Consider the following 11,300-nt stretch of genomic DNA (forward strand, 5'->3'; position numbering starts at 1 on the left):
TGGAAGCCAATGTTTCCCCATGTTCATACCTATCTTAGAAACAACTGATGCCCTATTGAAATGTCAGTGTCTTTTAGACCCATGCCCTCTGACTGAAATACTGGATTGGACCTTGTACCACATCAAGAATTCTATGTGATAAAAGCAGACTGCCTGTCCATAAAGCATTAGCTGTCTGGTTCCCATAATATCTCTCCCAAAAACCTTCCTGGGTGACAAATACATATGTATAAATAGAAATGTCTTTCAGTGTGCAGTCTCCATCTAGACCCACGGCTAGATCTCCACATGGGAGTGTGCATTGGAGTGTGTGTTTTCAAGAGGTACGGTGTGCATTTTCCCTTCCCCAAGTCCTTCATCCTTGGCCTTCGCTTGCACACATTTTAGGAGTCGAGAGACAATTGGAAGGCGTTAGAGCAAGCCAGACATCAAACCCATTTATTCTGAATCTTAAATTATGACTCTTTATCATCAATATTTTGGTTACAGTGTTACACAAAAGACAAATTAACGTCCGCTGTGAGGTCTCTTCTTGGATTGCTTTGGGATTAGCAACATCTCCTTGGCCTATGAACCCTGCACCCATCATCTCCCAGCCGCGTCTTAACGCTATTGTTGTACAAGGTGCCCAAACAGGAAGGCTTTGCAAAACTGCTCCCAGGGTGCCTCCGCCAATACCTGTAACCGCTGTGACTTCCAGGTGGCTTCTCGCCAGGTGCTCCCAGAGAGTGTCAACACGCCTCTTTCCTTGGAGGATCAGAGGAGGATCCTGGAGGACAGTAGCCCGTCCTGCTGGCTTTGAAACACCTGATCCGGATGCACTCACGGAGGGGTGGACACAGACAGATGAAGACAGGCAGCTGGGAAGACCGAAGCACGCTGGGCCAGGGAAGCGTGTGTTTACAACACTCGGTCATTACGGCTCCCATGCTTCTCTTACGTGATTCAGGCCACCCAGGAACATCAAGTTGTAAAGTATTCCAGAGCGTTAAAAAAAAAAAAAAAAAAAAAAAAAAAAGAGAGAGAGAGAAAGAAAAAAAAAAAAACAAACAACAATCCAGCTGGTTAGTTCTAAAGGTGCATCTGAGAGAATGTCTTCGAAAGAAGCAGAATTGTCCGTCTGCTACTTGGACTCTGAGATACGGGTACCTTCTGTTTGGTGCGGTCTCATCCACAACAAAATACACAGGTATGTTTCTGTTTTGTTTGTTTGGTCTCATTCAAGAAATCGACATATGTTTCTCTCCCCCATCCCAGGACGAAAAATAGAAGTAAGGGTAAGGAGGGAGAGCTGAGTGTGGAAAGAAAGCAAAGCTTTTCCAGAAAAAAAAAGAACAGCGACAACCAAAAAAACCCACACACACGTAAACAATACAAAGCAAAAGTCGCAGTCCCATCGTGCAAAATTTGCTTCTCCAGATAAAGCGCTTCTTGACAGATTCACAATGTCCCCTTCCCCCTCCCGAGGCCTCCCGTCCACCCGGGGGCAGATACAGAATGAAAGCGAAGCCGTTCTTTTCCTCAAGGCGGAACAGACACACAAAGAACACATTTCAAGGACTATCCGGCAGGTGGTGATTCGTGGGGCTCTTGCTCTGAGCCCCGCCTGCGACCTGCAATCCATCCTGGAGATCGACGGCACTCCTCGCGTGGGGCAACAATACAACGTACAAACAAAAGGAAGAGAAGTCAACGGCCCCGACAATAAAATCCAGTATTGACTTTACGATCACAGGTACAAATTGCTCAAATCGATAAATTCGTTTCTCCTTAAGACCTCGTCGTCTAAAACTAATTAGAAGCCAGGTTCCCGAGGAGTGGCCGATATGCAAAGAAAATACTGGAGATTTAGAAGGAAATCATTCTTCTACCTCAACAGTCTGAAGGAGGCTGGAACCAAGTGGTCCTGTTCTGGCAAGTTCAGGGTGTTCGGAAGGGCAGACGCCTGGGTCCAGATCGCAACTTCCCCACCGTCTGGGGGCTCTGTGTTCATAGAGGGAAAACCAAGAAGCCCGAGAATGTGGAGTACTTCCAGCCTCCCATGAGGTTGCCCCTCTCCAGTTTGAGATGCACGGTGTCCTCTTTCTCCATCAGCAGCAGGACACCATTGCTGGCGGCTTCTCTGGTGACGTCCTGGTCCCCCGCAAAGGCTGAGATCACTGGGTAGCCGTTCTGCATCAAACTGACCTGCAGGGCAGACGGTAAAGGTCAGCAGACCGTGCAGGACCCCACCTGCCCGCACTTGTCCTCACCTCCCCCGCGCCCCACCCCTTCCAGGGGAGCCCCGGCCAGGGCCTGGCCCAGAACGCGAGGCAGGCCCTGAGCCCGGAGCCCTGGGTCAGCCAGCTCCCTGGCTGGCGCGGGGTCACAGAGGGGGCGCCAGGACCTGTGGCCACGGGGCGTTAGTAGTCCGACGCTGGAAGGGTCCAGGCAGCTTGGAAGCTACCCACCTGGATGGTCTGTCTGTTGTACACTTTGACCACGTGGAAGCTGAAGCTATAAATGCCTTTTCTCGGTGCTACAAATATGCTGGAGGCAAGATCGAAATGGTTGCCAATATTTACTAATACCTGAAAGAGAAGAGGGAATACAGCACAAACGTGGCAAGCCCCTCCTCAGCATCTGTTTTACCCAGACTGGCAACACCACCCACCGACGCCAGGTGCTCCAGGAGCCGCCGAGCCGCAAGCCAGCGCCCAGGCAGCAAGCCAAGGCTGCCCCCGGGGGGAGGAGCTGGTGGTAAAATGCCCTGCATGGGGAAGGGGCTGGAAAAGAATCCTCATGGATCGCAATGAACAAGGATGTTTAAAAATGTATCTCGCCTGTGGATTGACAAGGTGCGTGCACATTTCGCGCGGTGAGGGCCAGGGCGAGGGAGAGGAACGGAAGACGATAAGGTCAGGACACGAGCAAAACGGAGTCTGTTCAGACGTGTGTGGGATTCTGGGGACTTCGAGGTGAAGTTCAGTTTCGCAGAAATAGAGGGCCGCGCCAGACTGAATGGGGACAACCGGGCCACGGGGTCATCAATACCAAAGCCAATTCAATGAGATAACCTCCAGCCTCTCAAGCTTGGAACTCCACTCCATTGAGCCCGGGAGAGAATGGACGGTGTGAGGTTCTTGTCCCCACGTGTCCCCAGCCCCTGGCACCCTCCGTGGCAGCGCCCAAGAGGTTCTGGATCTCGGGGACTCAGTGGAAGACCCCACGGGGGTAGGCAAACCCTGGCTGCAGCTGATTCCCTGCACTTTCCTCTGAGCCGTGCGCTTGCTCCCTTGGCTGAGCTATGATGTCATGCAGAAAGGCTTGAGGAAGCAAACGGTGTGCAGGCAGCACTTGGATACTCCGAGCTCAAACTGCAGGAGGGAGTCTGCAAGACTAATGACAAAATTAACCGGAGGATACGAGGTCACGTGACCCTGCAGCCGCCTTCTCTCAAACAAAAGGGGGGATGAGGGTGTTACAATGCCATAAGCAGACTTTGAAGAGTGGAGGACCCCTCATAATGACCCAGTGCCCTTTCAGATGGTTAAGGCAGAATCTGGCCACTCTGTCTGGATCCTGTCCCCATTCCTACTCACACACAAATGCACAACTCAGTTAAAATCATCAAACGGCCCCCCTCGGTGCTCTCGGGCTTTTAAAACAGACAGCCAGCAACAACAAAACCCGAGATTAGGGATCCTGTCATCTGTTCAGAAAAGGAGTCTCAGCTGAACACCTTCTGCTGTTATTTCTCACACACTCATCACAGATGAATGATGTGCAATCCCCCAGCCGTGTGGGACGTTGCCCCTGAGAAGCGCCGTAAGGACTCGGGAAATAAGCCTGGAGCCAGCTTCTTCGACACAGCTCAGGGCGCCACTCAGTCCCCCTGCCTGCCGGGCTCACGCAGACACTCCGGGCTCTATTGTCCGAGACCTTGTACTTCACAACGCCTGTCTGTCTCTTCAAGCCTGTGCGCTCTCTCTGTCTGCCTTACAACACTTTATGAGAGAATAAAGCATTCTCCTTCCAAACCCTCGGGGCTGTTTCCTCCACCTCAACGACCTCAACTCTTTTCCATCCGTTTACATTCAGGGAACTGGTAACTTTGGGGCCCTGTTGTCAATGAGAGGACACCCAAGGAGCCCAGAGAAGCAGGTTTTCCGTACACCCTACCTGGGGAGCCAGGGAAACATCGTTTAGCCTGCCCTGCCATAGTTCGCGTGTCTATAAAATTAGAATCTTCCTACAACGTGTCTTGCCCTACATCACACCAAATGACACGATGGATTAGCAACGCTGTGAAAACTATTTGTAGGACCTCGGGAGATGGCTAATAATAAGGCACGAAGAAGGATGCATTAATAGTGTACAGAGGTTGCAAATACCCATTTCATTATTGTCTACTGTACCTGGACATCATTAAAATAAATAATTTTATTAAAAAAACAGATTAAAGAACCACCCCCCCCCCAAACCTCCAAACCTCAAGTAGATAATCCTTAGCAAGAATGAACATAAATTAATACTCTGGCCTAAAAAGAGGCAGCGGTATGTGTAGGTTTACTGGGTGTGAGAATCGGTTAACAGAAAGGAAGTTAATTAAGTGTGGCTGGTGAGCCCAGCCCTTTGTTTTAGTGGCAAAAGGAAGGGACTGAGCAGGTAAAGTGGGAACCGCTATAAGGTTTTCCATTTGTTTCTGAAAAACAACAGTAACCAAGACGGGAGGGCACAGGACGAAGGTCACAACCCCCCATCCTGAGCCCAATGACCCAGAGAAGGGATTGCCAAGGTCTGAGCATTCAGTGACCCTTGTGATTTGAACCTAGAAAGAGAAGTGGAATGGCCTAGGGCAACATAAGTCACTGATCCCTACTTGTTTTTTTCTTAATCTATAGAACCACACTATATATAATATTTAGGGGCAGGGTATATTTGCGCATTACAATGCATGTATCATATTTCCTATCTATTCCATTTCTCTAACCACACTCTATTTTGTTTTGTATTTATATAGCCATCCCTGCTGTTGCCCCCACATTCTTCCCAACTTTTTTTTTTTTTTTGAAGATAAGCATCCTGTCCCCAAACCATCCCCCAATAAGCAATAAGCACATAGTTTCTGATCGAGAACCCTCTCTTTGGGTGTGTTATCAACGCGCTCAATCCTCAAGTTGGCCACCTGGGGGGCTGAAACTCATCCACCCCAAACGACAGCCCTCACCCCAGAGGAGAGTAAAATGGGCAGTTTCCTTTTGGGGAATGCATTCCAGGTCTCTCGGCTTTAAGGGACTGTCAGTCGTCCCAGTGCGAACGGAGCTGATGGTGATACAAAAGCTACAATGTGAACAGGGGAAATGGCAAGGAGGGCTCACTCGAAAAGGCAGGAAGGACAAGGGCAGGGCGGAGAGGCAGGGAGAGCCTGCAAGTCCCCAGCCCACGCGCCCGGGCCCCCGCCCTCTCCACCCCCGGCGGGAGGAGAGGCGGCAGGCCGGCCGGCTGACCTGGTCGAAGTAGATGGTCATGGTGCGGTTGCTCATCTCGGACGGCTCGTGGTTGGTGCTCCGCGTGGCGGAGAAGGCCACCTTGGCGCTGCCCGAGCGCACGGAGATGCCCAGGGAGGAGGTGACCGCGCCGTCCGCCGACGGGCTCGAGTCGCACACCACCAGGCACTTGCCCTCCAGCACGATGGGCTCCGTGTCGTTCTGCGCCCGCACCGGGCAGCCGGCCGGCAGCAGCAGCAGCAGCAGGGCCAGCGCCGCCCCCAGGCAGGAGCCGCAGCCAGCCGGCTCGCGCAGCGCCCCCCGGCGCCCGGGCATGGTCAGCGGCGGCCCTCGGGGGCCCCGGCCGGGCGCCGCCATCCGGGCAGGGGGGGGCGGGGGCGCGCGAGGGCGACGGCGGGCAGCGGCCGGAGGAGCGCGGGAGGGCGCGCAGGACTGCGCGGGGCCCGGGGAAGCCTCCTTTGGCCTGGGTCCCCTGCTCTGCTGGTCAAGGCCAGGGTCGTCCTCAGACGAAGGGCGCCAGCGGACCTGTGAGGGCAAAGAACCCAAACCCTTAGACTGGGAGGTGAAGCTGGGGGGGGGGGGGGGGAGGGGAGGGGACGCGGGGAGCAGGGGCCTGCAGCGCCAAGGAACCCCCCTCCTCCCTGGAGGCCACCCTCTTAGTCCCGCGCAAAGCTACCCCCTCCCCGATTGGCACAACAGGTCGGAGGAACGCCCCGGCGCACTGGGCAGGGCATCCCTGAGGGCTCCCGGGCTGCGCGCGCCGGGGGTGCGGTCAGGTGCGCGGCCCGAGCTTCTGCAGGGCCTCGGCCCTCAGACTCGGTCGGTGACCTCAGAGACGCCGTCAACGCCACCCCCGGGCCCATTCTGCAAAGGTGGAAAGGGGCTAGGATGCAGGCAAAGGAAAAAAGAAAAAGAAAAAGAAAAAGAAAAAAAAACTACTAAAGGTTTATCGCCTTCATTTTAGGGGCATTTTCTTGAAAGCCACACCAAGAAACCTCTTCCTCTCTCTGCTTTCCCTTTCATCCTCTATTTTTCCATCCTGGAGATTTTCTTTCTTTTTTCTTTTTTTCTTTTTTTTTCCTTAAGCAGTTCACTTAGTTAATAAGATCGTATCCATTTTCCGCCCAACAAATCCCAAGGAAGCTCCTTAGGGTAAGATTAAGAGGAAAACATTTGAAAAAGAAGAGAGACTCTAAACGCGAACACCCACTTCCCATGTCCCCAGAGCCAGCAGCGAGGTCCTTCGTTCTCGAAGCCCCTCCGATCGCCCTCTCCCGCGCAGGACCAGAGGACTGCACCGAGGAGCGTCCCAAGCTTGGCTTTATGGTGCGGCTTTTGTTCCTAGACTCCGGGCCCTTTCCTTCCGGCCTGGGAGGCAGCGCCGGAGCTCTCTGCTAACTTGCGCGCGCGTTTGCACTTTTCCCCCCGGCCTCTCTTCTCCCACGACACTAGACAGGTCATTTCCATGCCCAGTCGGGAAAGGAAAAGCAAAGACGCCTCTCCCCTCACCGCCCACAGCTCCGCACAACTCCTCCGACAGTCCCTCTAACCGGAGAGAAGTTGCTTCCCCAGGAGTGGCCTCTCCCCAGCCCCACTACGAACTGATTTCGATATGCGCGCTCTCTCTCTCTCTTTCTCGCCCTCTCCAGAACGCAGACTCTCGAAGGTCCTTATTAAAATAGATGCATGGATGCAATTAACGTGCGGACCGTGGCGGGCAGGCTCGGGTTTGGGTTACCTGGGACATCCATGATGAGCGAGCAGCGCTGTCCTCGAAGTTGTTCTGCTTAAAGAAGACGAGCGGGAGCTGGCGGGAGGAGACTCGGAGCGCAGCCCTTCTCCCCGCGCCTGGCCAATAACCGCGCCGCCCCGCCCTGCCCTTTTCCCGCGCCGGCCCGCGCCCGCTCCGGGTACGCCCCGCGCCTCGCACCCTCGTGCATCGCGCCGCGCCCGGGATCCGCACGCCCTGCGCCCCTCGCAGCGCCGCGCCTCCGATCCGCCGGCCCCGCGCCCCGCACCGCAGCGCGCCGCGCCCGGGACCCGCGCGCCCGGCGTCCCGCACCGCGCAGCTGCTCAGACCCTCGCGCCCCGCGCCGCGCCCCGCTCGTCGCACCGGTGTGTTCCGGGCACCGCCCCCGGACGCGCTGCCCAGGAGGGCCCTTCGCGCCCAGCGCGCCCCCAGGGTGTTGCTCTCCGCCGGGCCCCCTCAATCCCGGCCTCTCCTCCGGTCTCCGGACGGCACAGCCATCGCGATCGCCCGGAAGACGCCGCGCACCGCCCCCTCCTGGGCTCCGCACCCGCTCTGCGTCCGCACCCCCGCCGCACCCTGCACCACCCAGGTCCGACTCTCACCCAGACACCCCGAGCGAAATCTGCCCAGACGCCTCGCTTTTAATAATTAGGCACCCTCAAGGCACCGGTCGCTCCTCTTCTTTCCAATTCCTTCTTTTCTTTTCCAAATTCCCTCCAAGTCTTTATCCTTAATAGCGTGACCACTTTCATAATTAGGGGGTAAAGCAGTTTTCTTGGGGGGGGGGAGAAAAAAAAATAAAAAAGGACTGGGATGGAGAGGGAAAAAAAAAAAAAAAAGCGCCTGGGATTTTAATGGCTTAAAGGCGGTGGTTCCGGAATCTCCAGTTTGGGAAATGTCAGCTTTTGGCAGGGATTAAAGAGGCCCCTGCGTCTGGGTTTATGTTTCTGCTCCTCTGAACCTCGGCGCTCCCGGAGCGCGTTGGCACTCGCGCTTATTTATTAAAATGCCTACTCTGAGCTCTAACGACCTGGGGAGACGCGCCGCTTTCCCAGCTGCGCCCAGAGCGGCGGCGAGAAGCGCCAGCACGGACGAGGGGCGCCACCTACGGGCGCTGGGGCCTCCCTGCCGCAGGCTTGCGGGCCAGCCGGCTGGGCCCGGGTGGCGGAACCCTAGGGGCGAAGGATGAGGTTTGCTGATGGTCTTCTTTGAGCCCAAAGAGCAGTCCTGCCCTCTGCCAAAATACAACAATCAGCGATCTTGCCGGTATCCTTCGGTGCCCTCGCTGTGACAAAGCGTGGCGGCGCTCCTGGTTTTGCAGATCTTTCGTGCTCGACCCAACCAGTCTACGCTGCAGTCCGTTTATCATTGGTTAGCACGGTCCGCAAAACGTTTGCACAGGCCACTGAGCTGCAGTCTGTGCCTCCCTTAAGCAGCGTTTAAACGTACACTCGCTTTATGCCCGGACTTTTAAAAACATTGTTAAAAAGATACTGAAGTCTTTTGACTTGCATAGTGTGCCCTTGACGACAGGCTGATCAAAAATAGACTGTAAGTCGGCCAATGCCGTTCACAAGAAGGGAGCGGAAGTATTTCCTATTCCCCCAGACCTCACACCAGCCCTCTTTGGTGTGAAGGTTTCAGCCAGTGTGCCGGTTCCACCCCACGGGCTGAGTCTTTTCAGGTAGGGGGTTTGCAAGGCTTTATTTCCCAGAGGCTCTCACGTGGCTCCGCTCCCCATTTAGAACTGACAAGGCCTCATATCTAAGCACTGAGATTAGATTCATTTCGAATTCGTTTAACCGAAATGGATGCGTGGGAAGACAGGGGCCAAGTAAAAACAGAATTGCGTATTGTTACATGAGACAAAATATTTAGGATGGTTGTAAGAATGTGATGAAAAGAACTTCTGAGCCAAATGTTTTCCACTTAACATGCAACATACTAAAAATATAAAACGTCCTCCAAATCTGTTATCCTCCCTAGGATATGCGCTGAAAATTAAGTGCTTAATTTCAGCGTTTGCATCACATGCACATCAGACGGACCGGACTTTGCCAGGAGACTGTTTCAAAACCATCATGTTTCACTGCCAATTTTTTTTTTTTTTTTTTTAACACAGTGGAAATTGTTAATTCTTACTTTCAGGTAGTTACATGATTTCAGTGTCGCATCGATTCGACAATTTCTTATTGTCAAAATAGGCACAGCTCTGTCATTCCATCATCGTGAGAACTGGTTTGCGCGCAAAACTAAACAGCAAAAGACACTAGGTCTATGAAGAGATGTGAGGCACAGACTGACAACTAGACCCGTTTGGGGATGCTAATTAAGTAGCAATACCTCTCACACATCTATAAATCTTTAAATAACAGCTCTATTAAGCAACTGTCTTAAATGTTGTGCCATAAGCCTTTCTTTTGACTAACGCAAATGCGAACACACATGAACCAGATTATTATCATCACCTTTGGGGGGGAGGGAATAAAACGAAAGCTCTTTTCCATGTGGCAACAAAAGTATTTACATTCTATAAATCAGGAAACCTTTCATCGACATAGGGAGCTAAATCATGGACACAGAGCAGGAAGCATTCTTATGTAATGGGGGGAAAAAACAGGTTAGGCTTACATTTAGGCTTGAGGCTCTTTTTTAAGAGAAAGTCATTGTGAAAAGCAGCAGCCTGACAGAGAAACGGAGCATTATTTATTCACTGATTGATTCTTCTATCCATCAGGAGACATTGAGGTTGTCTCCTTAGAGGTTGTAATGGAATTGCCACCCATAAACATGCTTAGAAAGATTTTCAGAATATAACTTAGATGTAAAATGTAAATGTCTTCTGGGTATCGCAGGAATTACTTCTGTTCTCTTTTCATGTTACTAGAACTTTCTGCCATTACTACTAAAACAGTGGTAGAGCCTTTTGTCTTGAAGTCTAGGGACATCCCCATACACAATAACCATGCCAACCGTTTCATTTACTGAGGATCTATTATGTCTCAGAAATTGTACCATGCCTTTTATCTGCCATCTAGAATACAGGGTAACACCCGCATCACCCTGGGGTAGATAGATGGCCACATAGAGCTTAAGAGAAAAGTATTCTAATGTTTAAAAGAATGTGGGAGGGGAAGGCTAGGGCCATATCGCCCTTTCTTTCATTTGTCCTAAATATTTACCTGTAGTGGAGCTTAAAATTGGTTTCTTTGCATGGAACCCATCACTGAAATACGTCTGTAGCATATGCATTGCAGCCTTTTCTTGCTTCTTTAAATTAATACATAATACGTATGATTGTATTCTAGGCATGTGAAAACTGCAACCTGCTACGTGTTTCATACTCTTGGATGTGAACGCCGTGTACACACTTTTACAGCATAAACGTGTAAGCATTGATAAACAAAAATTAATTTTATTTTTAGGGTTACTTTTTTTTAAGAATAATTGGCAAATATAACCGTATATATTTAAGGTGGACATTTTGATGATTGGATATACATGCACACTGTAGAATGATTACCAAGATCAAGATAATTAACACGTCACCTCACATAGGTAACAGAGTTCACTCCTTTTTTTAATTTATTTATGTGATGACAGTGCTTAACAACTACCTGCGGCAACTCTCAAGCCTACGAACGGTATCGTCAACTATAGTCATCCTGCCGCATAGGAGATCGTCAGAACTTACTCTTCTTACAACTGAAACCGGGTACCCTTTTTCACCCACATCAACCGTTTCCCCCCCACCCCAGCCCCTGCCGACAACCGTCCTATTTTCTATTTCTAGAATCACATGTAAGTGATGTCATGCACTGTCTTTCTCCGCGTGAATTATTTTACTTGCCATAATGCCTTCAAGATCCATCCATTTTTGTCGCAAATGGTAGGATTTCCTCCTTTTTTTTTTCTTTTCGGCTGGGTACTATTCCATTGGGTAAATATGCCACAGCTTCCTTATCTATTTATCCATTGACAGACACATCGGTTGTTCCCCCACCTTGGCTATAGCGAATAACATTGCAATGAACACGAGAGTGCAAATGTCTCTTCGAGAT

The 11,300-nt window shown here is 51.7% G+C and overlaps 1 protein-coding gene across 1 annotated transcript; it reads right to left on the reverse strand.

Moving 5' to 3' along the window:
- Positions 1-1,830: 1,830 nt before the first annotated feature.
- On the reverse strand, positions 1,831-5,846 carry CBLN2 (cerebellin 2 precursor). Its single transcript, XM_042911091.1, has 3 exons — positions 5,490-5,846; positions 2,451-2,570; positions 1,831-2,187 (listed from the first exon to the last, which is right to left on the reverse strand). The coding sequence occupies exons 1-3, from the start codon at positions 5,844-5,846 to the stop codon at positions 1,990-1,992; spliced, it is 675 nt and encodes a 224-aa protein (XP_042767025.1). The 3' UTR covers positions 1,831-1,989.
- Between the last annotated feature and the right edge of the window lie 5,454 nt (positions 5,847-11,300).

This window comes from Panthera leo, chromosome D3, assembly GCF_018350215.1.
Source record: "Panthera leo isolate Ple1 chromosome D3, P.leo_Ple1_pat1.1, whole genome shotgun sequence".
NCBI classification, from domain to species: Eukaryota; Metazoa; Chordata; class Mammalia; order Carnivora; family Felidae; genus Panthera; species Panthera leo.